General features: G+C 41.1%; 2 protein-coding genes across 2 annotated transcripts in view; one reads left to right on the forward strand and one right to left on the reverse strand.

Annotated features, from left to right (window-relative positions):
• The window catches only part of ALAS2 (5'-aminolevulinate synthase 2), a 39,995-nt gene extending 12,762 nt beyond the window's left edge, over nucleotides 1-27,233 (reverse strand). Inside the window, exons 1-8 of the mRNA XM_089674922.1 lie at nucleotides 27,155-27,233; nucleotides 9,981-10,176; nucleotides 7,948-8,115; nucleotides 5,520-5,654; nucleotides 4,573-4,795; nucleotides 4,046-4,230; nucleotides 3,641-3,820; nucleotides 2,066-2,230 (exon numbers count right to left, since the gene is read on the reverse strand). Coding sequence (XP_089531048.1) covers nucleotides 2,066-2,230; nucleotides 3,641-3,820; nucleotides 4,046-4,230; nucleotides 4,573-4,795; nucleotides 5,520-5,654; nucleotides 7,948-8,115; nucleotides 9,981-10,158 — 1,234 coding nt within the window. The 5' untranslated portion in view covers nucleotides 10,159-10,176; nucleotides 27,155-27,233. The remainder of the gene's footprint in view (nucleotides 1-2,065; nucleotides 2,231-3,640; nucleotides 3,821-4,045; nucleotides 4,231-4,572; nucleotides 4,796-5,519; nucleotides 5,655-7,947; nucleotides 8,116-9,980; nucleotides 10,177-27,154) is intronic.
• The window catches only part of RBM34 (RNA binding motif protein 34), a 201,223-nt gene that overhangs the window by 26,312 nt on the left and 147,406 nt on the right, over nucleotides 1-27,505 (forward strand). The window lies entirely within an intron of this gene.

Below are 27,505 nucleotides of genomic sequence, written 5' to 3' on the forward strand. Positions count from 1 at the left end.
TGATTTGGATCCTGCTTGTTTGAACACACCCAGTCTGCACTGACAACTCCGATAAGGCCCTGAATGCAGATATCTGCCACACCCAGACACCGTGGTGCATGGCATCCAATACACGTCAGTGCAAATTTGTTGGTTATGTCTCAGCAAAGAGCCCTCTTTAATTGGAGTCATCAATAATGTAATTAAAACAATGTATTAGTGTCACTGTGGAAACTAACTTCCACTGACATCACCAAAGTGTCAGTTAGTGTCAGATTGTCTTCCACACTATCACAGTCCACTATAAATTGCTGATCACGGCCATTACTAGTATAAAAAAAAATAGATTAACCATCGCTTGTAGACGCTATAACTTTCACGCACACAAATCAATTTTACACTTATTGGGATTTTTTTTTTACCAAAGACATAGCAGAATACATTTTGGCATAAATTTATGAAGAAATTTAGATTTTTAACATTTTTTTTATTGGATATTTTTTATAGCAGAAAGTTAAAATTATTTTTTTTCAAAATGTTCTGTCTTTTTTCATTTGTATAATAACAAATTAAAAGCCCAGCGGTGATCAAATACCACCAAAAGAAAGCTCTATTTGTGTGAAAAAATTATATAAATTTAATTTGAGTACAGTGTTGCATGACTGCATAATTACTAATTAAAGTAGTGCAGTGCCAAATAGCAAAAGATGGCCAGGTCATGAAGGGGGTAAAACCTTCTGGAGCCGAAATGTAAGTAAATAAATGTGTCGAGAAATATATGCAGGCTGCCACTGAAGATTTCCTTCTTATAGCAGTATTAAAATCCTATATTTTTTTTTTTTAGGGTCCCCCAGGTGAGTTATACCATAATGTGCTAGTATGCAGCAGATATTAGCACATTATGGCAGACCTAAATGCCAAAAAAGCCCTCTAGCGCCATGCTGTCCCCAATCTGGCTGGTCACCAGTGCTTCGATCTTGGCCTAATCTTCCTTCCAGGTTCCTTTTGCTCGGCCGTGATGATGTCTTTCCTACGCCCATGTACATAGGTCACATCACTGGGGCACAGATCAGGTGCCATACATGTACGCACAGCTTAGTGTACATGTCAGCAGACAGGCAGGAGGATGTTTTCTAACAGAAGAGATGGATAGGCGTTTTTAAAAAGTAGGTTTAATACCACTTTAAAATCCTGGTTTCATGGCTGTTTTGACAAGACATCCAGATTACTAGTACACTGCTCATCCTGTTCCTCCTTGCACAAAGGAGCAGATACCGGTCCTGCTGATGGGTTAAGGACCTTCTATGGACCTGTCCAGCTCTCCTAGAGGAACTGCCTGTCTCCTGGAATCTCCTCCATGCTCTTGAGACTGTGCTGGGAGACACAGCAAACCTTCTGACAATGGCACGTATTGATGTGCCATCCTGGAGGAGTTGGACTGCCTGTGCAACCTCTGTAGGGTCCAGGTATCGACTCATCCTACCAGTAGTGACACTGACCCTAGCCAAATGCAAAACTTGTGAAAAACCATCAGAAAAGATGAGTAGGGAAAAAATGTCAGTGACCTCTACCTGTAAAACCATTCCTGTTTTTATGGGTCATCTCATTGTTGCCCATCTAGTGTTCCTGTTGTTAATTTCATTAACATCAAAGCAGCTGAAACTGATTAACAACCCCCTCTGCTACTTAACTAACCAGATCAATATCCCAGGAGCTTAATTTACTTGATGCTACACTCTGATTAAAAAAGTGTTCCTTTAATTTTTTTGAGCAGTGTATTTTTAGATGGATGGTTTAGCACTGGCAGCCTCAATATATACAAGTTCTTTTTCGCAAAGGCGGCAGTCTCCACCACCTTCAGAAAAGTGATAGGTGATGGATCACTTTTGAGAGGGCAGTAGAGCAGCGGCTGCCAGGCATTATTAGGTGATCCTGCCTCCACCAGAATGCCTTTTTGGGGGGCTTTTGTTATAAGGTCCAAGGCGGGGACTTTATTGAAATAGCACACTCTAACTGCCAGCCTAGCCAAGCTGGACCACAGTAACTGTGCAAGAAAAACTAAACACATACAGCAGTATTGATTTACCCAGTGTTCCAGAGATAATGTCCATCTTATGCATGACTCCATCTCTTTCTCCGACACCCGCACCACGAGCCCCATACAGACCCACTGCATGCACCTCATCCACAAATGTCATAGCTCCGTACTTGTGTGCCACATCACACATCTCTTCCAGAGGGCAGATGGCACCTGTATATAAAGACAGAATAACATAAGTGAGACTGTGGAGATGGTCTAAACTAAATATATTTAGATACAGTATATGAATGGCTAATGGTAGAAAAGCATCCATTGTTATAATAGTAAGAAAAATACTGAGGTGGCTAACCTTGCAGCAGTTTTAGGCCTCATGCACATGGGCGTAGAAATTTACACAGGATCTTGCAGGCCGAAAGTTCTGCATGAAAAGTGGTCCATAGCACATCTCCACACATATATTCATATAGTTGTATAATTGAGACTGACTGAAAACTGAGGTCATTTTGCACCTTCACTGCTACATCATCCACCAGGTAGTGACAACAGTGCATAACGACCTCAGCCTTCTGTCATTCTGCACCTGCACCACTGCCTACACATTGCTTATCCCCTTGCTGCCATTCAGTGGCCCTTTTAAGAGGGTGTTATCGCTGGAAAGCAGGCTTCCCAATCATGTGATGACTGTGTTTGGCTGTCATAGCAGTCACCTGATCAGAAGCTCCCTATCATATACATTACTGAAGCTACTGGAGTGAGCCTGCTCTCAGCACAGAAGAACGATTCCTAATGGATGCATATGTGTGCTGGCTCGGCGTTAAGGCCCACCAGGGCTGCCGCCACATATATGTGAAGAGCCAGCAGGACCCGGTTAATTCTTCATCTCTGCCCCTGGCCTTGAGTCCATTAAGCAGTTGCACATTTGACCATGTCCATTTGCATGTAGAGGTTTGTACAAATGCACCACATAATATATAGTCAAAATTAGAACAGAGACCAAAACAAAGCTCAGTGAATTGGTTCATAGTATACTGCTGCGTTCTGATCTGTATGAAGTACAGATCTAAAGGCAGAAATGTAATCAGCCATGTAGTTCTTGCCTATGGCTGCCTAAAGGCATTAGAAGGTGGCTGGCTGTGTACCAACCAATTGTTCACTGAACAACCTTTTATAATAAAAGATCTCTCTATAAACATGAACTTTCATGTTTGTTCCTATGGGGGAAGGAGGAGCACATCACAGAAGAGGTGATCACCTAAGAAAATCCATCTTGATCTATCGCCTTTACCCCCAGAAGAATCCTAACCTAGAGTATTGGAGGGACCTACAAAAAAAAAACAACAATCCTCAATGTGACCATAAATGGGCTGTATTGGGCAAACAGTCTGTAATGTCTGTGGGTCCCCTGATCTGTTTTGCTCAGTGACTTATGACTTATCACCCAGTAGGCCTCCGTTGCTACAAATGAACAAAAAAAGAATAGGTTGTTGATAGAAGTGGGTCCATTGATGTTTTCCGTTTCATGAATGGACCTGTGAAAATGACTATAACTTCTCTAATGCTATAATAGTTTACATATCTGTGGAGACGTCCGTTATCCTAATAAGGGGACTTAGGACTTACCATCCATCGAGTGGACAGTCTCAAATGCAACAATCTTTGGTGTCTTTGGGTCTGACTCTTTGAGCAGTTCTTCAAGGTGGGCAGGGTCATTATGGCGGAAAACGTACTTAGCCACTCCACTGTTTCGGATGCCCTGGATCATAGAGGCATGGTTTCCAGCATCAGAGTAAATTTCACAACCTGCAAACAATTCCGACATTTTAAAAAGAATTAGAAAGTACCCCTACAGGATAGAAAGGTTATTGTATGTTCCTACTACAAAAACTGTTGGGATCTTCAAAACTCTCCAGTGCCTAAGAAGAGGTACTATGCAAACTATGGCCCACCAATGAGGGGTTAGGATGTTGCCCTCCTGTAATGGTACATTTTCTGGCTGGATCAAGTGATAATTACTATTACACCTACCTGGTAGCATCTTTGCCAATGTGAACAAAGTGGAGTCATTGGCGACAAAGCATGAAGAGAAGAGCAAAGCCGCATCCTTATTGTGCAGGTCTGCTAATTCACATTCCAGGTCCACGTGGAACTTGCTGGTGCCCGAAATGTTCCTGGTTCCACCTGCTCCAGCTCCGTGCTCATTGAGAGTCTCCCTGAAGGCAGAAATTGTGGTTTTGGATAATCTCATTGGCTGATTTGTAATGCAGAGGCAGTTCCTTACAATTATCATGGGAAAAACTGGTACAGTAAGCTACAAGAAAGAACTTGTTAAAGATATGTGCTGCCTCCTGGGAGATGTTACCTCTTGGGTAAAGGTCTGGCTCAGACCTGATACAGGAATTTTTTAGTTGAGCTCTAGTAGTGGCCAGGAGGGCCAAGAATGAGTGGAACTTAAGTACCCATAGAGCTGAAGAGCAAACTACAGGATCACACTAAATATTTGCCTGAAGCTTCAATTTCATGTTAAAGGTCTACTTGATTACGTCAGTACTCACGAAATTGCTTGCAGCACCTTAGGGTGCCTGCTCATGCCCAGGTAGTCATTGCTGCACCAAACGGACACTTCCTTCTTGCTGCCCTGGAGGTCAGAGAAATCTTCAGCAAATGGGTAGGCTTCAGCCCTGCGGTTCACAGTTTTGAACACCCGGTATGTGTAGTCCTGCTTCTTCTCCTCAATCCTCCGGTCAAAGAACTCATCGTAGCCAAAGGCAGCTCCACCTGACAGAACACAGTATGGTGTCAGGAATGCACATATAATCTACTTCATTGTAACCATGGTGGACAAGATGGATGGCTCATTGAAGCTGTGTAAATTAAATCAACTTTATTCCACAAGACAAAACACACCAATGATGCCCACCTGAAGAGTGCCTCTCCTTGGCGCATATCACCCTAATGGGCTTAGCTGTACGGCTAAGTCCATAAGGTTGAAACGTGTCACAGTAGGGTGATGTTCAAGCAGGCACCATCAACGTGTCTTGTGGAATAAAGTTGATTTGATTTAAGTGACCTTGTCCGTGTGTGGCCGCTCGTTCTTTCCAAAATATACACATTGCGTGGACAGGCTCATTTCTGGCCAGGCACCCTATCTTCAGGGGACAGAGGGAGTCTTTAGAGCTCAAAGTGGTGAAGCTTCTGTGTTTCTTCAGTTGCTGAATGTGTTTATTATTAGTTGCTCATAAAATTATATTGATGTGAATGATAATTAGGAAACACTTGTTTTACATTGTATATGTATTTATTAAAATAAACATGCAACCTGTTCATTCTGAATGTGCCTCTCCTTTAGCAAAATGCAGCACAATGTTTTGAAAAACTGGTACAATTTTTTTTATACATTTCTAGCAGAGCTGTTATATATTTCCTGCAAAATCATTGCATCATGCAAGTTAACATAAAATATTCATGTGGTCTTAACACTTTAAACACATTTGTTGTGTACCTGTCATGTTTTCTTTGATCAGATGAGTGGGGGTGAGAGGAGCCCCAGTTCCAAGGTTCACTTTTTTCACTGGAGTACCAAGGAACTTCTTCTTCAGGCTGGACTGGACTTCATACAGGAGAGAACTGAGGACATCTGGAAGCAGATGAGTCTCACTATTACCACCATAGGTAGTAAAGGATGATACAGCACTTGAAACCACTAAATTGATTCTTAGGGCAAGGCTAAAAGACCAGGATGAGGTTCATAGACTAGATAGGCTAGGATGAGGCTCGTAGACTAGGGTGAGTCTCAGACTAGGGTGAAGCTCGTAGACTAGATAGACTAGGGTGAGGCTCATAAACTAAGGTGAAGTTCGTAGACTTCATAGACAAGGATTAGGCTCGTAGACTAGATAGACTAGGATGAGGCTCCTAGGCTAGATAATATACATAAAGCTCAATGGTTCTGTTTAGCATGAAGAAGACCTGATTAGGGTATGTTGTGGATAGCTGTACAATCACCATGAGTATCTGATGAACCTGCGTGGTCTTTAATCATATTTTCAATATATGTGAATGCGACCTGCCTAATGTAAACCATCTTTTCAGTAAGTGATAATGGTTAAAAAATGATCCTGTTAAATAGTTTGTAACCATGTATATACACATTATAGTGCTTTATCTCCCCTCTAATTTCAAGGTTGATCAATAGATAAAATCAGACCCGCAATGATTCACAGAACACTGTATGTGGCTGTAACACTGTAATAAATCTTCTCTTGATGGGCAAAATATACCCAAATTAAATTATGTAATTGTAAGTCAAAATATGAAAGTCACATCAGAATTACTACAGATTTGCAATAACTCACACCGAGAACTCAAAAGTTGATCCAGAGTTGGTTTCTGTCCCAACCCAGTTCAGAGGAACTGCTGAAAGATATGACATAATTGCATTCCCACTGGCCCAATCAGCTGTGGCTGGGGCATTGCTGCACATACAGGGGCAGGGATGCTTGTGAGGCCATTGACCTAATATGGCAACATGACCATACTAGGTCCATGGCATTGAATAAATATAGAGCCGTTTGCCATATTTGGTAAATGAAAATCCCCACCCCTTTGTTTACGTGCGACTGCAGGGCGCGGATGCAATAATGCAACAGCTTTCCAAGGGTTCTGATGAAGTAGGTTCACCCTAAACCTACCTCTTCCCTAATCCAGAGGAAGGCAAAAAACACCTTTGTAAAGGATGGTTTAATTTGCTGCAACAGGGGAAATCTTTCATGATCCCCAATCAAATATACCCTGGGCCAACACTCTACAGCAGCCTTTCTCAACCAGGGTGCCTTGAGGCTTCTTCAGGGATGCCTTGATAAAATGTCAAAAAATTGCTAAAAATTTGTATACAAGCCAGCGGGTGGAACAAGCCTGCCTTTTAGTTACACAAAGCCACAGGTTTTCATTGTGTGCCGTTACCACCTTCTAGCCGCCGGCGTTCTGACAACCAGTGACGTCATCGGTTTATATGGAGGATGTTGGTCGTCTGCACAGCATCCTAGTTTGACCCTCCCCCGCCCTTCTCCATCAGTGCTGGGCTCACATTAGCTCAGTGATGGAGAAAAACTGAGGGAGAAGAGAAACGTTGGAATACTACTTAGTGTGCAAAAGTGTATTTGCTTTGGAAGAATAAATCACCTCTAATGTTGGTTGTGTTCATGTTGCTGCGTTATATAAAACTATTAGCATAGTTTTTCACATTTTACAATGCAGTGCCCTTTTAAAATTATGGACAGTCCAGAGGCACCCCATTTTAGAATGGGATGCCTCCAGACTGTCAATTTTAAAGGGTGCCTTGACTGAAAAGGTTGAGAAACACTGATCTACAGTGTTATTACTTATATTAATTGCCAGTTATATGCATAATTTACAAATTTGCCTTCTCAGTGGAAGTCTTTTTCCACATTTTAATAGTCCTTATGGTAAAGAAGCCTTTCTATATACAGAGGTTAAGTATCTTCTTTGTCTCTAATTTCAATCTTGAAGGCAGTTCCTGTAGTGATACAAAATAGAGTTTTCTTACAGTTTCCAAATTTTATTTATATATATATATATATATATATATATATATATATATATATATATATATTTATTATTATTATTTTTTTTTTTAAATGTTATTTCTACCCAAATAAATAACCATGTATCCAGACAATTAAGGGTCTCTTGTGCATTTGGGCCCATAGCAGTCACATGGTCTTCTCCCCTGGGTACATTGGGCATGGGAAATGTAGGTGTTGCATGCAGATGCTTATTTTTGTACCTCGAAATGCAGAAGAGTTTTTTCTATTAATAGTGCATCTTTCACACGGGTCTATCAATCAGACCTAAGAGAGGGACAGTTGTGGAAGTAAGGTGGACACTTGGGTGCTATGGACAATACATACCAGTTTTGAAGGCTTTAAGATCCTCCTGCACTTCAGGCCCTGCTTTCTGGACAATAATACTCTCATCCTTCTCCATCTCTGTCTCAATAAAAGGGCACTTGGCACTGGCGGTGGCAGCTTGTGGGGCTGCTTGAGCCAGGGTGCGTCGGTTGGAGGCTCCATAAGAGACTGAAAAAAAGTATATATTTACTCTATACTATATATGCTAAGAAATATTGTAGAATATACAGTACATCATCCGCTCATTCCAGGAAGCGGTAAGAATTTTTATTTTCAGCTTCACAACTGTAATTTTCAAATGTTCACTTTTTCAAAAAGAAGGATCCTTATCTTTTTGTATTAGCTTTGAGAGCTAAGCGGTATCTAGCCACAAACTTGTGTCCGTTTGATATTGCATCCAGAGCTTTTATTTCTCAAAGAATAGGTGAAGATTCTCCCCACTTCCAAGTCCCCCTTTGTCTCTGTCCCCTACCCACCTCTGAGCACTGTCCCTTGGTTTCACCCCCTTCCCACCTCTTACTAACGCCCCTTTTAGTGAATACAGGATGAAGTATCATTTAGTGGTTATAAGTAATTTGTATGGAATTTGTTCATGGTAATGAGGAAAACCGCAAAATAGATCCCAAGCAGCTAGGAACAATATACCCTTCCCATCAACAATATATCCCCCCGCAACAAAATACTTCCCCAGCAACAATAGATTTCCCAGCAACAATAGACCCCTCCCTCAACAGTAGATCGCTAAAGCAACAATTGACCCCCAGCAACATAAGACCTCCCTTTTCTCAGTGACAATAGATCCCCCACCAGCAACAATAGATCCCCCATAGAAAAAATAGATCCCCCAGCAGCCAGCATCAACAGACCCTCCAGCATTACATACAGTGCTGGAGGTACTGGAACTACGTTCCCACATGTTCCTACTGGAAAAAAAGCCTTGATCACACCTATATGTGGGACATCCCAATACAAAATTATGGGCTTATTGTAAGACTTCGGAAGCCGTCTGGGGGAATTTGTGCCCAATTGTGAGGTCATGTATTAAAGACCTGACTCACAATTGGCGTCCTAATTCAACCCAAAGGTGTTCACTAGGGTTGAGGACACTCTAGTTCTTCCATACCAAACTGGTTGAACCATGTCTGTAGACGGGACAAAGTCATGTTAAAACAGAAAAGGGTGTTTTCCAACCTGTTGCCACAAAGTTGGAAGCCCGCAATTGTCTAAAAATATCTTTGTATTTTGTAAAATTAAAATTACCCTTCACTGGAAACATCTGAACTCAATCATTTGGAGGGACTCCACATACCTTTGACAGCATAGGTAGGTGTGATGGTCAGATTTCACACATTGTTTTGGACATATAGGGGCCTAGGTATAGAAGTTCACTGTGGAGATGTAGATTTAAATTACCCTTCACTGGAAACCTCTGAGCATATTCATTTGGAGGGGGTCCACATACTTTTAGCAACATTGTTAGAAGTGAGTGTCAGGTTCCACAAATTTTTTGGACATACAGGAGTTTAGGTATACAAATTAATTGTTGAGATGTCTTCAGCATTTGCACAGGCACAATGAATTATCACAGAATTGTTTGTAATATCTCCCATGGTCATCAGCTCCATCTAGTGACTATAATGTGGTATTTTTTTAATTGAGCTCTTTTAGAAAAATACTGCATTAAGGCCACTAGATGGAGCTGATGGCCATAGGAGATATTACAAACAACACAGTGATAATTTGTTGTGGTGAAGACATCTGCATGGAAATTTTTTTTTATAAATAGTGTATTCTTTGAAACTGACCATTTCTAAATTTTGGTCATGACTAGCATAAACAATTTGTACTTTCTTTCTTGTACCTTATCCTTTTTTGAAAAAATAGACCAGGATCCCTGCTCTTATGATGTGTCTCCCTGACCCTGAAGCAGCCAGCCCTCTCTACTTACAGTATATTGGTGACAGGGCTTCTTTATTAAAATAGCAATCAGTTATCAAAAGGACGTGTACCCACTTTATAGCATTATGACTTACTTCCAGTAGGCGGTGTGGAGTCTTTGGACCTCTGCTGGTTAGCTGCAGTAGTGGACAAGGCGCGTGACACCAAAATTGGACAACGCTCTGCACTGCGCAGGATCGCAGGTTTAGCCACCCGCAGGAAAACTGAGGGGTCCCGAGTGTAAAAGGGACAGAGTTTGATGAGAGAAGCCATGTTCAAAGATCAGGGTATCTGTAACAAATTAGACATGATGGGTAGGAGAAAGCTATTAATTGCAGCATTAGTTAATGCAGGCTGCTCATAATTAAAAAGTATGAAATTAGCAAAGTGTTGATTGGTGAGAAGGTCACTTTAGCATACACTATATTGCCAAAAGTATTGGTCGGCCTGCCTTTACACACACATGAAATTTAATGGCATCCCAATCTTAGTCCGTAGAGTTCAATTTTGAGTTGGACCGTCCTTTTCAGCTATAACAGCTTCAACTCTTCTGGGAATGCCGTCCGCAAGGTTTAGGAGGGTGTCTATGGGAAGGTTTGACCATTCTTCCAGAAGCACATTTGTGAGGTCATGCACTGATGTCGGAGGAGAAGGCCTGGTTCGCAGTCTCCGCTCTAATTCATCCCAAAGGTGTTCTATGGGGTTGAGGTCAGGATTCTGTGCAGGCTAGTCCAGTTCCTCCACCCCAAACTTACTCATCCATGTCTTTATGGACCTTGCTTTGTGCACTGGTGCGCAGTCATGTTGGTACAGGAAGGGGCCATCCCCAAACTGTTCCCACAAAGTTGGGAGCATGAAATTGTCCAAAATGTCCTGGTATGCTGACGCCTTAAGAGTTCCCTTCACTGGAACTAAGGGGCCAAGCCCAACCCCCTGAGAAACAACCCCACACCATAATCCCCTCCACCAAGCTTTACACTTGGCACAATGCAGTCAGGCAAGTACCGTTCTTCTGGCAACCGTCTGAGACATGTCCATTGGATTGCCAGACAGAGAAACGTGATTGGTCACTCCAGAGAACACATCTCCACTGCTCTAGAGCCCTGTGGCGGCGTGCTTTACACCACTGCATCGGACGTATTGCATTGCACTTGGTGATGTAAGGCTTAGATGCAGCTGCTCGGCCATGGAAACCCATTCCATGAAGCTCTCTACACACTGCTGTTGTGCTAATCTGAAGGCTACACCAAGTTTGGAGGTCTTTAGCTATTGACTCTGCACACAGTTGGCAACTTCTGCGCACTGTGCGCTTCAGCATGCGCTGACCCCGCTCTGTCATGTGACGTGGCCTACCACTTGGTGGCTGAGTTGCTGTTGTTCCCAGTTGCTTCCACTTTGTTATAATCCCACTAACAGTTGAGCGTGGAATATTTAGTAGCCAGGAAATGTCACAGATGGACTTTTTGCACTGGTGGCAACCTATCGCAGCACCACGCTTGGAGTCACTGAGCTCCTGAGAGCGACCCATTCTTTCACAAATGTTTGTAGAAGCAGTCTGCATGCCTAGGGGCTTGACTATATACACCTGTAGCCATGGAGGTGATTGGAACACCTGAATCACATGATTTGGAGAGCTGGCCCAATACTTTTGACAGTATAGTGTACTTACCAAAATGTATAGTCCCAGATTCTGGGACACTGTTAACCCCTTTCATGGTCAGCATTTCATCTGCACACTTTCTGGGTCTGAATGCCCCAATCACACTCACTTTTAGAGGTTGGTCCCACGTTGTTCCTCCCTTTAAAAATGTGGGGCCTTCCCACCACACCCACTTTATGGGTTGATCCTGTCTAGACCCCACCTTTAAACACAGTATGTAGGGACCCCGCCCACTCATTGCCCCAATCCCTGCAATGATTGCTTTTTTTAGTTACATGTGCAGCAGTAACTGAAATAAGGTTGAGGCTGCAATTCCAGGACATGGCCTGGACACAGAACCAGCTGAGCAGAGATGCAGCATTGTCCTGGAAAATCTGTACACATGCTTTCAAGTGGCATTAAACCCAAATCCAAAAATGTCATATATCACAGTTTACCAATCAGTCGATATGGTCGCTGCATTAGTTTTCTTTTTTCTCTGTTTTCATCTGGTGATCTGGCCAGTAACACACTTTGTTGCATTAGAGCACTTCCAATCTGGATGGAGGAGCATAGGAGGCACATTGGGACAGCAGCATTGTCATCCATGGGGGAGGGGAGTGTTAGATGATATAATATATATACTCTAGCAGATTTAGATACACTAACAAATGTAAGCCAAACTCCAGCTCATACTTTAGAAGCAGTTACCGGAAATAGTTTTCCCCTTTTTAGGATAAAGGTTTTACATAAATAAAAGCTGATCATTGTAAGTACCCCTGTCAGTGGTAAATGGTTTGTCTCATCCCTGTAACTGATACAGTCTGCAAGAGAACATGTTCTTTTGAAAAACACCAGACTTACTGGCTAGATCACCAGATGAAAATAGAAGAAAGAGAGCTTAAAAAAGAAAACTAACGCAGCCATCACATCTAAGAAGTGGCAAGCTGCATTATAATAAATGTTTGAGTTTATTACTGCTTTAATCACCTCTTCCTATAAGTTTCAGCAACTTTTGGAGAACAGGTTTTCATGGTGACATAGTCAACTGTTGCTCAGTGTGTAATAACTTTCCTTGTGTAACAGTTAAGTGATTTGTTGTAATCTCACTCATTGGGAAAACACAGTAGTTGAGGAAACATTGCTTGTGGTTACACATTATGGTCATGGACGTAGGGGAACGAATGAAGGGCTGCAGGAAGATCTGAGATACTTAAGAATATTGTACAATGCAGCCAGGGGCGGACTGACAACTCATGGGGCCCCCGGGCAATAGGGGATCATGGGGCCCCTGTGTCCTTGCCCAAACTCAAAAAAGCCTATGAAAAGGGTACCAGGGGCATCTCATGGGGCCCCCTACTGACCCCGGGCCCTCGGGCAGCGCCCGAGTTTCCAAATTGTCAGTCCACCCCTGAATGCAGCATAGACAGCAATTGTCTGCAGCAATCTACCAAAACCAATCATATTGAATTTTTATCAGTTTACTGCAAAAAAAAAAACAATGAAAAATGATTTCCGATTGGTTCCTTTTGGCTTGCTACACCTTGCAAGCTTCCCTCTGCTTTATTAACAAGATTCCTCTATGGGTGTATTGCAGTAGGGACCGCAATGTACGAAAACGCACAAAACGTGGCCCAGTATGATTTAACCCTTTTGCTGCCAGTGCCGTTTTTGCACACAGGTTAAAAAAAAAAAAAAAAAATTTTAGGCCTGAAGTTTTGTTAAAACCCCCAGATATATTTTCTGCAACCTGAGAAACTGGAGGATAAATAGCAGCAGCTCCAATTATTTGTCGTATAACAACGGTTTATCAACTGCAGATTTTCAGTGAAAAATACACTAAAGTTAATAAGACACACAACTGCAATACATTACACATTTGGTACAATGTACTGTAAAAGATGAGGTCACCATGTCAATGTTCAAAGCTGTATTAAACCCAAAACCAATAATGTCATACAGTTGTGCTCAAAAGTTTGCATACCCTGGCAGAAACTGAAATTTTGGCATTGATATTGAAAATCTGACTGATCATGCCAAAACATGCTCTTTTATTGAAGGATGATGATCATATGAAGCCATTTATTATCACATAGTTGTTTTGGCTCTTTTTTAAATCATAATGATAACAGAAATCACCCAAATGGCCCTGATCAAAAGTTTCCCTCCCCTGGAATGTTTGGCCTTGGTACAGACACACAAGGTGACACACACGGGTTACAATGCCAATTAGAGGTTAATGTCCCACATCTGTGGATATTTAAATTGCAATTAGTATATAAATAGTCAATGAGTTTTTTAGCTCTTACGTGGAAGCACTGACTAGGCTAGATACTGAGCCATGGGGATCAGAAAAGAACTGTCAAAAGTCCTGCGTAACAAGGTAATGGAATTTTATAAAGATGGAAAAGGACATAAAAAGATGTCCTGGATAAAGGAGCACAGGGGGGGGGGGCACCTTTGCACAGTGGCATTGTCAGTCGGAGGGGGGGGGGGGGTTTGAGCGATAGATGTACTAACAGATTTAGGTGAACTGACAAATGAACTCCAGCAGTAGTTTTGTTCCTTTTGGAATAGAGGTTTTACATGAATAAATAAAACCTGATCATTATAAACATCCCTTTTCATTGGTAAATGGTTTGTCTCAACTATCTAACTGGTACATCTGCAGGACAGCTTGTTCTTTTGAAAAACAACAGGCTTAATAAGGACATAGATGGTTTTACTCTCAGCTAGTTCAGTAGGGACCGGCCTAGATTTAAACCATGTACAGGTGGGCTGATTGTACCCAAGTCAATCCATTGATCAACTTGGGTACAACTAGCATGTTGGATTTCTAGAATGTGATTATTGCCAGTGGCTATTGGCTAGCAATTATCACTGTGTTCTCGCAGCAGGGACTGCTCCCCCCCATCCCCCTTCCTGAAAAACATCAACACTGTATTGATGGGGAAATCAAGCAATTTTCTTGCCTTACTGGCCAGATCACCAGGTGAAATTTAAAGGAAGGAAAGTCTAAAAAAGAAAACTAATGCAGCCATCACATCTAAGAATTGGTAAGTTGCAATATAATAAATGTTTGCGTTTGGGTTTAATACTGCTTTAGGTGCTTGGGTGTAACTTTTCACACTTTTTTAAATTTTTATTTTTCACTAAAACCTTATTGATATCACATAATTCCTCTATGTGATGCCAAATTTGTTGTGCCCGGTTCTCTTTAATGAGACATCAGGGATGTATTAGGCCCTTGATGTCTCACCTCTCCTTCACTTAAGCTAATGGATTGCAAATCGTGGTCCATTAGCCGCTTCCCCTACCGCTGGGACAGATGAACCTGGAAGTGATGCAAGGCACTTCTTACTAGAGTGGAGATCAGAAAAGAGACGCTCTCTGGTCTGCCTCCCCTCTACCCAGAGTCACCCACCATGGGGTTCCTGGGCCCACAGGTGGGAGAGCGGAGCCATGGAAACAAGACAGTGGGGCGAATGTATCAGGGGTGTGTGGAAGTGATACGATGGTTATATAGCCACCACATCGCTTCCATCTGACAGCCAACAATTAGCTTTGCACGCACTACTACAGCCACCAGGAGTGTGTGTAACCCCCTACTGCTGCCGATGTGTGATCTCAATGTCATTACTTGACTCAAACCATTATTTACAAAAAATACCTTCACATACACTTTAAATGTGTCTAATTGAGGGACATACTGTAATAAGCTTTAAAGTATAACTAAAGGCAACACTTTTTTTTTAAATTTTGGATAGAGTGGAGCGGGATTAGAACCCCTGTTCTTTTGTTATCTGTGTCCCTGTTAGAAATTCACCCTGTCAATGTGTCCTTTTTGCCATTATCAATGAGAGTAAAAGAGAAAGAAAATGCCAAATTTTGGGTTGTCACAGAACAGGAATAGAGGGGAAATGGAATCACTAGTTCTGGTGACAACTAGGCATTCCCTCACTTCCTGTTATGGCTATGGGACAGGAAGTGAAGAGAAATCTCCCAAATGGGGACACAGTTGGCAAAAAATAAACCTGATAGGGTTTATAACCCTCCTATACTTTATCCAAAATGAAACAAAAGAGTTCTACTTTATGGGCCTTTATAAGGGGTTGGTATGCTAGAAGAGGGTGACTCTTCATGGAGGTGTTTGGTGAAGGAGACAGATTTTTTTCTAATGTAAAAGGAATTGCAGATTTTTTTACTCATTTTTAGGTCTTTAAACATAAAGTATAATTGTACCAATGATTCAATGAGCAATGAGCCATCATTATAGGACATTGCTGTATGGGACACTCAGATCTGATGCGCAGTATTTGCTGCTGTCCCCGTTTTGCTGAGTAGGTAGGACTATCTTGCAGACGCACGTTGTATATAAGAGATAAAGCCTGGATGGTGTGTTATCTTATGACATTGTATAGTCCCACCCAGCTGGTCCTGGCTCAGATCACACACAGTATGCAGAGCATCATAGAACGCTTATCATTGCTTTGGAAGGTAGTGGTGACTCTATAACAGACCAATAGCAAGGGGCATGAATCATAATTATGATATCTATTATAATATAGAGTTGTCAATTTACGCAGTGCTTTACATACTGCACATTCCCTTTAGTCCCTGTCCCCAAGAACTTACACTCTAAGGTTCTTATCTCACATACATACATACACATACTAGGGCCAATTTAGACAGGAGCCAATTAACCTACCATTATGTTTTTGGAGTGTGGGAGGAAACCGGAGTACTCAGAGGAAACCCATACAAGCACAAAGAGAACATGCAAACTCCATGGCGATACTATCCTGACCAGGATGTGAAACGGGAAGAAGTGCCAACCACTAAGCCAAAGGTGTTAAAGTTATGTTATGTTACCCTTCCTGGAGAAAATGCCGCCCCGGGTTTCCCGCAGTGCTAGCTGCATATCAGAAGGCCTAGCTACATGATTGTGTCATCTGTACTGAAAGGAAAGATTAGCGTTCAAGCTCCATTCACACCATGCAGGTGTGACGAAGCACATGCGTATTTCTGCATGTAGGGCAGCCAATTTATTTTAATGAGCTGCCCTATGTGCGGGAAATGTGCAGAAGTTGTCCTTGACTCATTTGCAAATCGCACTGCTTAGCAGATGCGTGTGGTTGCCATTAAGAATTATTGGTACCACCATGCACTTGCTAAAGGCAGTAGCGGCACAAGGTTAACCAGTGCCCAGGGAAAAGATGCCAAACTGTGCCTCCTACCTCAGATGCAAGACAAAAAAAACAGAACTGGTGTCAGTGGACACATGAATAACCCCCCAACATTAGTGTCAGTGAGCACAATAATAACCCCCAGCACTGGTGTCAGTTGGGTCAGTGGATGCAATATTAAGCCCCAGCATTGGTGTCAGTGGACACAATAATAACCCCCAGCATTGGTGTCAGTGGATACAATAATAACCCCCAGCATTGGTGTCAGTGGACACAATAATAACCCCCAGCATTGGTGTCAGTGGACACAATAATAACCCCCAGCATTGGTGTCAGTGAACTCAATAATAACCCCCAGCATTGGAGTCTGTGGACACAATAATAACCCCCAGAAATGGTGTCAATTGGGTCAGTGTATGCAGTAATAACACCCAGCACAGTTGTCAGTGCATGCAATAATAACCCCAGCATTGGTGTCAGGTGGAGGTGGGGGGAATAAATTCCAGTCCCGCAGCTGAAGAGAAAGCTTCTGCACTGTGCTCTGTTCTGAATAACAGAAGTGATGGCAGCAACACTCCTGTCATTCATGTAGCTGGAGAGCAAATCACTCATCGTCTCTTAGAGCCCCTTTGCCACAAAGCACCTGAGTCCAGGATACATTCCCCTCCTGCCCACTGCTTGTCCTGGCCCTGGTTAAAGGGCAGCATGTTTCTGCACGTGTCAGGAAAGCAGGCAATTTAGCGCGCGTTCCTGACACGCACAAGTGTGAATGAAGCCTTAGACTGGATGCTCACTTTCATTGAAGATCACATGATTAGGTGCTTTGGTCTTTAGACATTTCACCAACACTGGAAGTAGATCTATAGCTATGCCCTTCTTTTTCAATTTAGATAGAGAAGACGAGCATTAAAGTCCAACTCCGGGATGAAGGAAACTAAGCCTTTGCATTGAGTCCCCACCTGTGCTGCTCAGGTTAAATGCTTGTTGGGTTCAGGGGGTAGAGGAAAAGGCTGTAGTACTTACCTTACACCCCTCCATGGCTGGCTCCAGTGCTGTCCTTTTCTCTCCTCCACTCTGGGCTGTAGGCGGTCCCTCTGCATCAGGGTTATTAACAGGGGCGGACTGACAACTCATGGGGCCCCCGGGCATTAGGGGATCGTGGGGCCCCTGTGTCCATGCCCAAACTCAAAAAAGCCTATGAAAAAGGTACCAGGGGCATCTCAAGGGGCCCCCTACTGACCCCGGGCCCTCGGGCACTGCCCGAGTTTCCAAATGGTCAGTCCGCCCCTGGTTATTAACCCCGTATTGTACATAGAAGAGCTAATAAAACAATGTTTTTTTGTTGCTGTAATTTTTAGCCCTGATGAAGGGGGAATCTGTAAACTCCCTTTAAACCTGAGAGGGGTTCTAACCCAAACCCAAAAAATAAAACATTCTGGCTACGCCAACACAGGTCCGATTTAAAGCAGAACTCTGGATATAAATAATTTTTGCCTATTTGCATTGTAAAATTAAATGAATACTAATAAAGTCCGTGCAATGTGCTGCTGCTGTATTATGTAGAGCTCTTACTTTTATTCCCCTTATACAGTACAGTCGGTGCATGACATCCAGCACTGAAACTTATAGCTCCATATGGAGTACACTGATCATAGCAGGCCCATTCCAAAAACTTCTTGCATTCTTTTTAATGAATGCAAAGCATTCTGTGATCGGAGGAAGGGAGACCGTGATGTTATTTCGCCCCTCCTCCAATCACAGGATGTCTGAGGTGACACTTGAAGTAATGTTTGATTACTATGTGGTGTATTTATAAAAAGAAATATGCAGAGCTATTTGTCCTGTGACATGTACAGTCATTCTGTGCAAATGGGGCTCAAACCAATGTTATCAGGCTATTTTTTCTCAAGGTTGAATGTTATTCTTCATATAAAATAACGTGACTTGAAAAAAATCTGCATTATTATCACTAGACTAAAGTATGAATTTCCTACGATCATCGACTGCATCTAATGAAACTAAAGTGATATTTTCCTGACTCATGCTATTTTTTTGAATGAATCACATTCAACCTGGAGAGAAAATAGCCTAATAACATTTGATTTTGCACAGAATGAATGTAAAAGCAGCTTCATTTTCTAATACATCGCTCTATTTGTGTAAAGTCCTTACCGTTCCTTTTTATACCCCGGACATATATGGCCGGGCATAGCCTGAGCTCTGTTATTCACACATGAATACACTCCTTGCTCAAGAGCAACTCAGAAATTCCAGTTGCTTGTGAGCGGTTAGAATGACGTAACTGGCTGAATTTTTGGTTACAGGCCTTGACATTAAAAGGACTGCAGGACAAACTCTGGACCCATTCCAGCACAACACTGGCTTGTAGCATTGTAAAAGCACAGAAGGAGTGAAGAAATAAAATGAAATATAGCAACTAAATAATAAAATTATATATTTATATATATATATATATATATATATATATATATATATATATATTTATTTATTAATTGTATATAATAAATAAAAATATATAAATCAATACAACTTGTCGTACGGCTTTACACACCCAAAATCACATGTTCCCGATCTGCAGGGTGCCATTAATTTCAAATTCTACTAATAATTCTTAAATAATAACAATCACTATTTCTTAGTGGCACCCCACAGATATGCAACCGTGGCGTGTTTTTGTGCACACCAATCTGTATGGTGCATGCGGTTCGGTGCGGCGAGGCCTGTTCTGAGTGGAACCTGTCCTGTTAAACCGCTGTATGGTCTTGGCCACCGTGCTGAAGCTCAGTTTCAGGGTCTTGGCAATCTTCTTATGGCCTAGGCCATCTTTATGTAGAGCAACAAATGTTTTTTTCAGATCCTCAGAGAGTTCTTTGCCATGAGGTGCCATGCTGAACTTCCAGTGACCAGTATGAAATAGTGAGAGTGAGAACACCAAATTTAACACACCTGCTCCCCATTCACACCTGAGACCTTGTAACACTAACGAGTCACATGACACCGGGAAGGGAAAATGGCTAATTGGACCCAATTTGGACATTGTCAGGGGTGTACTCCCTTTTGTTGCCAGCAGTTTAGACATTAATGGCTGTGTGTTGAGTTATTTTGAGGGGACAGCAAATTTACACTGTTATACAAGCTGTACACTCACTACTTTATATTGTAGCAAAGTGTCATTTCTTCAGTGTTGTCACATGAAAAGATAGAATCAAATATTTACAAAAATGTGAGGGGTGGACCAGGGGCGGACTGACCATTGGGGAACTCGGGCACTGCCTGAGGGCCTGGGGTCAGAAGGGGGCCCCATGAGATGTCTCTGGTACCTTTCATAGGCTTTTTTGGGTGTGATTTGAGTGTGGGCGAGGACACAGGGGCCCCATGATCCCCTATTGCCCGGGGGCCCCGAGAGATGTCAGTGGAGGTGGACTCACTTCTGTGAGATACTGTATGTACCGGTATGTATATATAATATATATATAATTATATTTGGGTAATATGTTCATATGTGTAACACCCATATTCAAGGACAATGTGGTTAGAACATGGCCAGAAACATATTAATGACACTAAAATCTGAAGATGATAATGGCTTAAGAGAGGTACCTAACCTATTGCATGAGTTTGTGAAGATGTGAAATGTGATGTTAAAGCTGAACTCCAGGTTTTTAGTGCGTAGTTACATTAGTCCAGCTTGGACCAGCGTAAGTATACAAATGCCATACTTGTGGTACCAATATAAGTGGACAATCAATGAAGTAGTCACTGCCACTGCAGTGATCACTGATGTCTTCTGGGTCCTGTGCTAAGCAGCTGCCGCTCGATCGGCATTGGCTGCCATTCACAGAACGCCTTGTATTTTTTTTTTCAGTCAGTACAAGGTGTTCTCTGGTTGGACGTGTTCTCTGGTGGGGTGGTGAAGTCATGATCTCCGAGAAAACAAAATGAAAAAGCACAACCTGTATTTAATCTAAAGGTGGCACTATCACCAAGATAAAATCAAGAAAAACAGCAATGTATAAATAACAATACCATATAAACTGGACCCAAATTAGGTTGTGATTGAGGTATAAAGATATGGGATATTCTGCCAAGCAGTGGATAATAAGTCTGGAACCAGCAGGATGGATAGAGTCCTGTCCACTTATGGCTACCTTTCACTGGATTGAAGCTTAGTCCAGAGAGGTACATGTAAGAAAGAAGGGGAGAAACGTGCCTCTAAGTGTAGACTGGAAACTTTGTTTATTGCACATATAAGACAGAAACTTACAGGAGGGTAGAGTAAAATAGGCACTTCAATATTCCATCAATGGGAATCCGCCACGGTGAACGGCATAGTGTGCATTACTAGATGATGATCTGTCATCTGTCAGTGTCAGGTGTTTGGCCAGCAAAATGGAGAAGGTCTGGCACCAAGCCTGGGACGCACAGTGGAGTGCAGCGTGTGCGCGATGACGTCACCAGGCATCTTTGCGACATGTTTCCTGAGCATGTGCTGTGAGATAGCCGTCCTAGCACACTCCTTTGTTAAGCTGATGGGATACAGTGGATTTTGCTGATATATGAAGTAAAAAGACATGCAGGGAAAAAGAAACCCCATGATGTATACCAGCCTCCCCTAACCATCTTTAGAGCATCCACAAATGTTCTCAATATAAGCCAGGATCACATGATCTGCTAAAGAGATTTAGCAGATCATGAGATCCCAGCTTATACTGAGAACATTTGTGGACAAACGAGTGCTCTAGGACTGTTATCTCACAGCGCATGCTGAGGAAATGCATTGCAAAGACACCCGGTGACGTCATCGCGCACACGCTGCGCTCCACTGTGCATTCCAAGGCTTGGTGCCAGACCTTCTCCATCGTGTTGGCCAAACACCTGACAGATGACAGATCATCATCTAGTACAGCACACTATGCCATTCACCATGGCGGATTCCCATTGATGGAATATTAAAGTGCCTATTTTACTCTACCCTCCTGTAAGTTTCTGTCTTTTATGTGCAATAAACAAAGTTTCCATTCTACACTTAGAGGCACCTTTCTCCCCTTTATTCAAGTCATGATCTCCACCTGGTCCAATCAGAAAATACCATTACGCACATGTCCTTAATCCAGCCAACTCTCAGTTGTGTGGCCTTCTCAGTGCCCAACAGTCACTTGTCAGAATCTTCTTGGCTGGACCTGCATATGTGCAGTACACCCTCCATTTCATTGTATGCAGACTTTGTACTCTGATGAACTATGGAATACGAACTCCCTATAATCCGGTGCCCAGCCTGAGCGTCGGGGCCAAATGTGGCCCTCTGGCACTTGTGTGGCCCTAGTAGCCCCTAATAACAGGCAGCTGCTTTTCCCAATCTCATTATTTTTTACTTAAGCCAATGATGAAAGATATTCTTTTAAACTGACTTCTAGTAGTCAAATGGTTTGGTTTATAGCTTTCAGCCTACAAATTACCATGCTGTCCATCTCTTTTTGCATTTTTTTCCTTTTATATTTTACAGTGGATCAGTTTGAAATATCAAAAATGGCACAAATAGCTTATAGAGAGGCTGTAGGGAGCAAAATGTGGAAACATTGATTTGTAAGGGAGATGTAATAGTGATCTCTAAGTCTCGTGATGTGTCTAAAATCCACAGGTCTCCTGAAACGTGTTCTAGTTTAAAGGCCTCTAAAACATATTCTTCTCTACAGGTCTCCTGAAACATGTTTTAGTCTATAGGTCTCCTTAAACATGTTCTAGTCTATAGGTCTCCTGAAACATGTTCTAGTCTAGAGGCCTCCTGAAACATGTTCTAGTCTACAGGTCTGTTGAAACATGTTCTTGTCTACAGGCCTCTTGAAACATGTTCTTGTCTAGAGGTTCCCTAAAACATGTTCTTGTCTGGAGGCCTCCTGAAACATGTTCTTGTCTGGAGGCCTCCTGAAACATGTTCTTGTCTGGAGGCCTCCTGAAACATGTTCTAGTTTAGAGGCCTCTGAAACATATTCTTCTCTACAGGTCTCCTGAAGCATGTTCCTGTCTACAGGCCTCCTGAAACATGTTCCTGTCTACAGGCCTCCTGAAACATGTTCCTGTCTACAGGCCTCCTGAAACATGTTCCTGTCTACAGGACTCCTAAACCATGTTCTAGTCTAGAGGCCTCCTGAAACATGTTCTAGTCTAGAGGCCTCCTGAAACATGTTCTAGTCTAGAGGCCTCCTGAAACATGTTCTAGTCTAGAGGCCTCCTGAAACATGTTCTAGTCTAGAGGCCTCCTGAAACATGTTCTAGTCTAGAGGCCTCCTGAAACATGTTCTAGTCTAGAGGCCTCCTGAAACATGTTCTTGTCTACAGGCCTCTTGAAACATGTTCTTGTCTGGAGGCCTCCTGAAACATGTTCTTGTCTGGAGGCCTCCTGAAACATGTTCTTGTCTGGAGGCCTCCTGAAACATGTTCTAGTCTAGAGGCCTCCTGAAACATGTTCTAGTCTAGAGGCCTCCTGAAACATGTTCTAGTCTAGAGGCCTCCTGAAACATGTTCTTGTCTACAGGCCTCTTGAAACATGTTCTTGTCTGGAGGCCTCCTGAAACATGTTCTTGTCTGGAGGCCTCCTGAAACATGTTCTTGTCTGGAGGCCTCCTGAAACATGTTCTAGTCCACATGTCTGTTGCAACATTTTCTAGTCTACGTGACTCCTGAAATATGTACTTGTCTACAGGTTTCTTGAAACACATTAAAGTTTACACGTCTTATGTAACATGTTCCAGTTCATGTCTCTTAAATCATATTTTAGTCTATGTTTCTCTTGAAACATGTTTTAATCTAAATGTCTCTAGAAACATGTTCTAGTCTACAGGTCTCCTGAAACCTGTTCTATTCTACATGTCTTTTGTAACATATTCTAGTTTACTCGTTACCTGAAACATGCTCCAGTTTACATGTCTTCTGAAACATGTTCTAATCTACACATCTCCTAAAACATATTCCAGTCTACATGTCTCCTGAAACAAATCCAGAAAAGGAAGCTGTTGGCACAAAAATGTGTGAAACACATGTAACTAAAATCCATTGAAGTCTATGCAGCCAAAGTCGTGCAAAACAGGTCCCAAAAAAGGCTTATGTAGCTTTTCGAGCTTTGAGCATCAAGCTTTGAGTGTCTGAGCATAGGGATGTGATCAGCATGTACTGAAAAGAATGGGATTTTAATTGCTGTGCATAGGCCTAGGTGCAAAAACACTCAGGTGTGAATGAGGGCTGCGACAGTTGTCCCCTGAAAAAAATTGTTCTCATTTATGATTTGCCCTCCTCTCTTATTCTGAGGACATATCTAATGTATTGGATTTCCCTTCACTTTTTTTTTCAGTAACAATAGTCACCAGGACAAATGTAGGTGGGAATCTCCCTTATGGGGACACAGTCAGCAATAAGAACCCTTCCAATCCACTTCCATTACAATGTAATTGCCCCCTACATCGTGTTTTTTGGTTTCTGGTGAAAATGGAAACCAGGACCTCAACAATGTAAGCCAAGATTCTTATTATATTGTTGGGTCTCAGCTACCTGCTCCTTGGAATTCCTCCAACCCTAACATACCGTATATTCAGTTTTTTATATCACATCACTACTATGGTATAAATGTGACCATTCTTGTTACGTTGGCATTTATGCTACAGAACTAGTAAACATACCCTACGTCATATGTCATATGTAGGGCAGGACTGGTCTTACTTGGAAAACTTATTTTTTTTTCTGTAGCAAAGAAGGCGACTGATAAGAAGGAGCTTCTGGTAGAATGATGAGATAGAACCTTCAGGAAACCTGCTGACACCAGCAAAACGAGCAAGGGGCAGAATATGCATAGTACTAGAGACTGTAATAGGGGTAACTAAAGAGCATGTCATTTAAAGGGTCAGTCCACCCAAAACTGATATTCCAGTTTTGGTAGATGCTGTAAGGTTGCCTGTCAATTCCTTATGACTCAGGGTCTGCCCACCTGCTGTGAGGGATTCCAATTCCCCACACTGGACTTTTTTATACTATATTATATTATATTAGTGATATTATAATATATGTGATAATATATTATGTCATATTATATTACATGTGATAATTTAATATAGGTAATTTTATATTCTATTATATTATATTGTACTATATGTGATATTATAATATAATATATAATAGGGCATATAGTACAGTACAACATAATATCGCATGTCATATAACTTGACATATCATATAATATCACGTATAATGTAATCTAAAATCGCATGTAATATAATTTGACCTATAATATAATAACACGTATATTCCTATATCATGTGATACAAAATCGCATGTAATATAATTTGACCTATAATATAATAACACGTATATTCCTATATCATGTGATACAAAATCACATGTAATATAATTTGACATATAATATCATGTATATTATTATATCATATAATATGAAATCACATGTAATATAATTTGACATATAATATAATATCACATAAAATGTAATATCACGTATAATATAATACAATAAAATATCACATATGACATATCATATAATATCACATATATTATGCCACATATTATATATTATTATACGTAATATTATTTGGTATGTTATTATATTGAATGTGATATTTTATTGTATTAGATTAAATTAGATATTATCAGCAACGGCATCACCTGCCTGGAGTTTCATGTTCTCCCTGTGCCTGTTTCCTCACACACCTCAAAGACCTGCTGGTAGGTTAATTGGCTCCTGTCTAAGTTGGCCCTAGTATGTGTATGTATGAATGTGAGTTAGGGACCTTAGATTGTACACCCCTTGAGGGTTAGGGACTGATGTGAATGTACAATATATATGTAAAGCGCTGCGTAAATTGACAGCGCTATATAAGTACCTGAAATATTATTATTATTAATAATATATCTTATGTTTTCTTATACATGATATATTGAATTATATTATTTGTGATATTATAATGACATACAGTATAATATAATAGGACATATATTATAATACAATATAAAATCACATATAATAGAATAGAATATAATATGACATGCAATATAATATAATTACACATGATATTATGTTATGCATGATATTATATAACATGTCACATTATATTACATGGCATATTATATTATATTGTATTGTATTATATGTGTTATTATATTATATGTTATATTATAATATGACAGACAATATATTCCGTTTGACTGATACAGTTTTCCCTCTGATAACGCTTCCTATCGATTTGTCAGCCACTCATCTGTTATCGATCACAGGATCACATTCACATTTCTTTCCCATAACACAAAAAAGGGGGCTTTATATGTCAGCATATACATGCAGATCAATTAGACTCCCCGTACACATTACAATCTCTGTACCATCAACTTTTTGGATTTACCAAAACTGTGTAATAAGAGGGCCTACCTCAACTATCAAATCAAATTTGTTCCCAATCAGGGAAGCCTTTGTACTACATACTTTTTTGTCAAATCTAAAGGAGATTGTGCAATCAGATTGTAATGTGTGTAGTGAGCTTTAGGATGAGCTGGTTGTTGCTTTTTTGATCTAATAAACATGGGATCTTTTTATAAATAAATAACCAAATTTAGATGAAAATCGTGTGGACTGTATGGAAATCAGGAACACAGGAAGCAATTCTGATGGAGCTCTATACCAAAACTTGTTTTAAGGGGCTGCAATATTTTGTTAAAATACATGGTACAATCTAATGGGACAATCAAGTTTTAGATTTACCAAAACGATGTAATAGGACCGACCTAAACTATCCAATCAATTTGTATCCAATCAGGCAGACCCTTGCCCTATATAGTTGTCAGGTTGATATAAATGTCACTATACACGGCACAATCTGACCGCACAATCTCTAAACAATCAATTTAAGATTTACTCATACAAGGCTTGTTTTAGGAAAACTGCAATACTTAAACTGGCCATACATTATACAATTTTTTTGTACAATTTTGTTTAGAATAACCTTCAAATATGTAGTGCAAGGGCCTGCCTGATTAGAAACAAATTAAAAGTGTTGTTGAGGTTTGACCTCATATTACATGGTTTTTGGTAAATGATCATGTTTCTAAATGAAAATTGTATAATGTTTGGCCAGCCTTTGAGTACAACCAGCCTGCCCATCCATAGTTCCAACATTGTACTGTCAGATTGTAAAGTGTATGGTCAGCCTTAGAGCTCCAACTCTATTATTCTTCACATAGCGTGAAAAAATTCCTAAGTATTTCTGTTACACAGAAAAGCTTACAAATGCCAAATTACAACATACAACCTGTAATAATAAACACAAAGAGGAACTAAAATATTTTGAAACATCGTTCCTTTTCCATATATAGTACAGATGAAAGTTTCTCCTGTTTGACCATTCTATAGAAAGTCAGTAAATTGTCTTACCTGTTGCCCTGCACTGAGGACGAACATGAAGTGATGACTATCGGCGGTGCAGTCGGTGGAGGAGTGTCTTGGCCCCTCCCACAGACACTTGTGATTGATCCACTGAGTTTCACAACTTAAAAAAAAAAAAGTGGAAGCACATATCTGCTGTAAACAGAGAACCAATGGAAGAGTTAACCTAAAAAAAAATGATCCCACCATTGTTATGGGTGGTTGAAATTTGAATTACCGATAAAGAAGAATGTTCTTTAAAGGATAAGTCCACCCTTAGAATTTTTTATACTTGAATGTTTTGTGGCAGCCGCTGATTAGTTAAAATAGGAAAAACAGCAATGGGTACTTTGTGGGTGT

This window comes from Staurois parvus, unplaced genomic scaffold (assembly GCF_062004578.1).
Source record: "Staurois parvus isolate SC_StPar_1 unplaced genomic scaffold, SC_StPar_1.0 ptg000154l, whole genome shotgun sequence".
In the NCBI taxonomy this organism is placed as follows: domain Eukaryota; kingdom Metazoa; phylum Chordata; class Amphibia; order Anura; family Ranidae; genus Staurois; species Staurois parvus.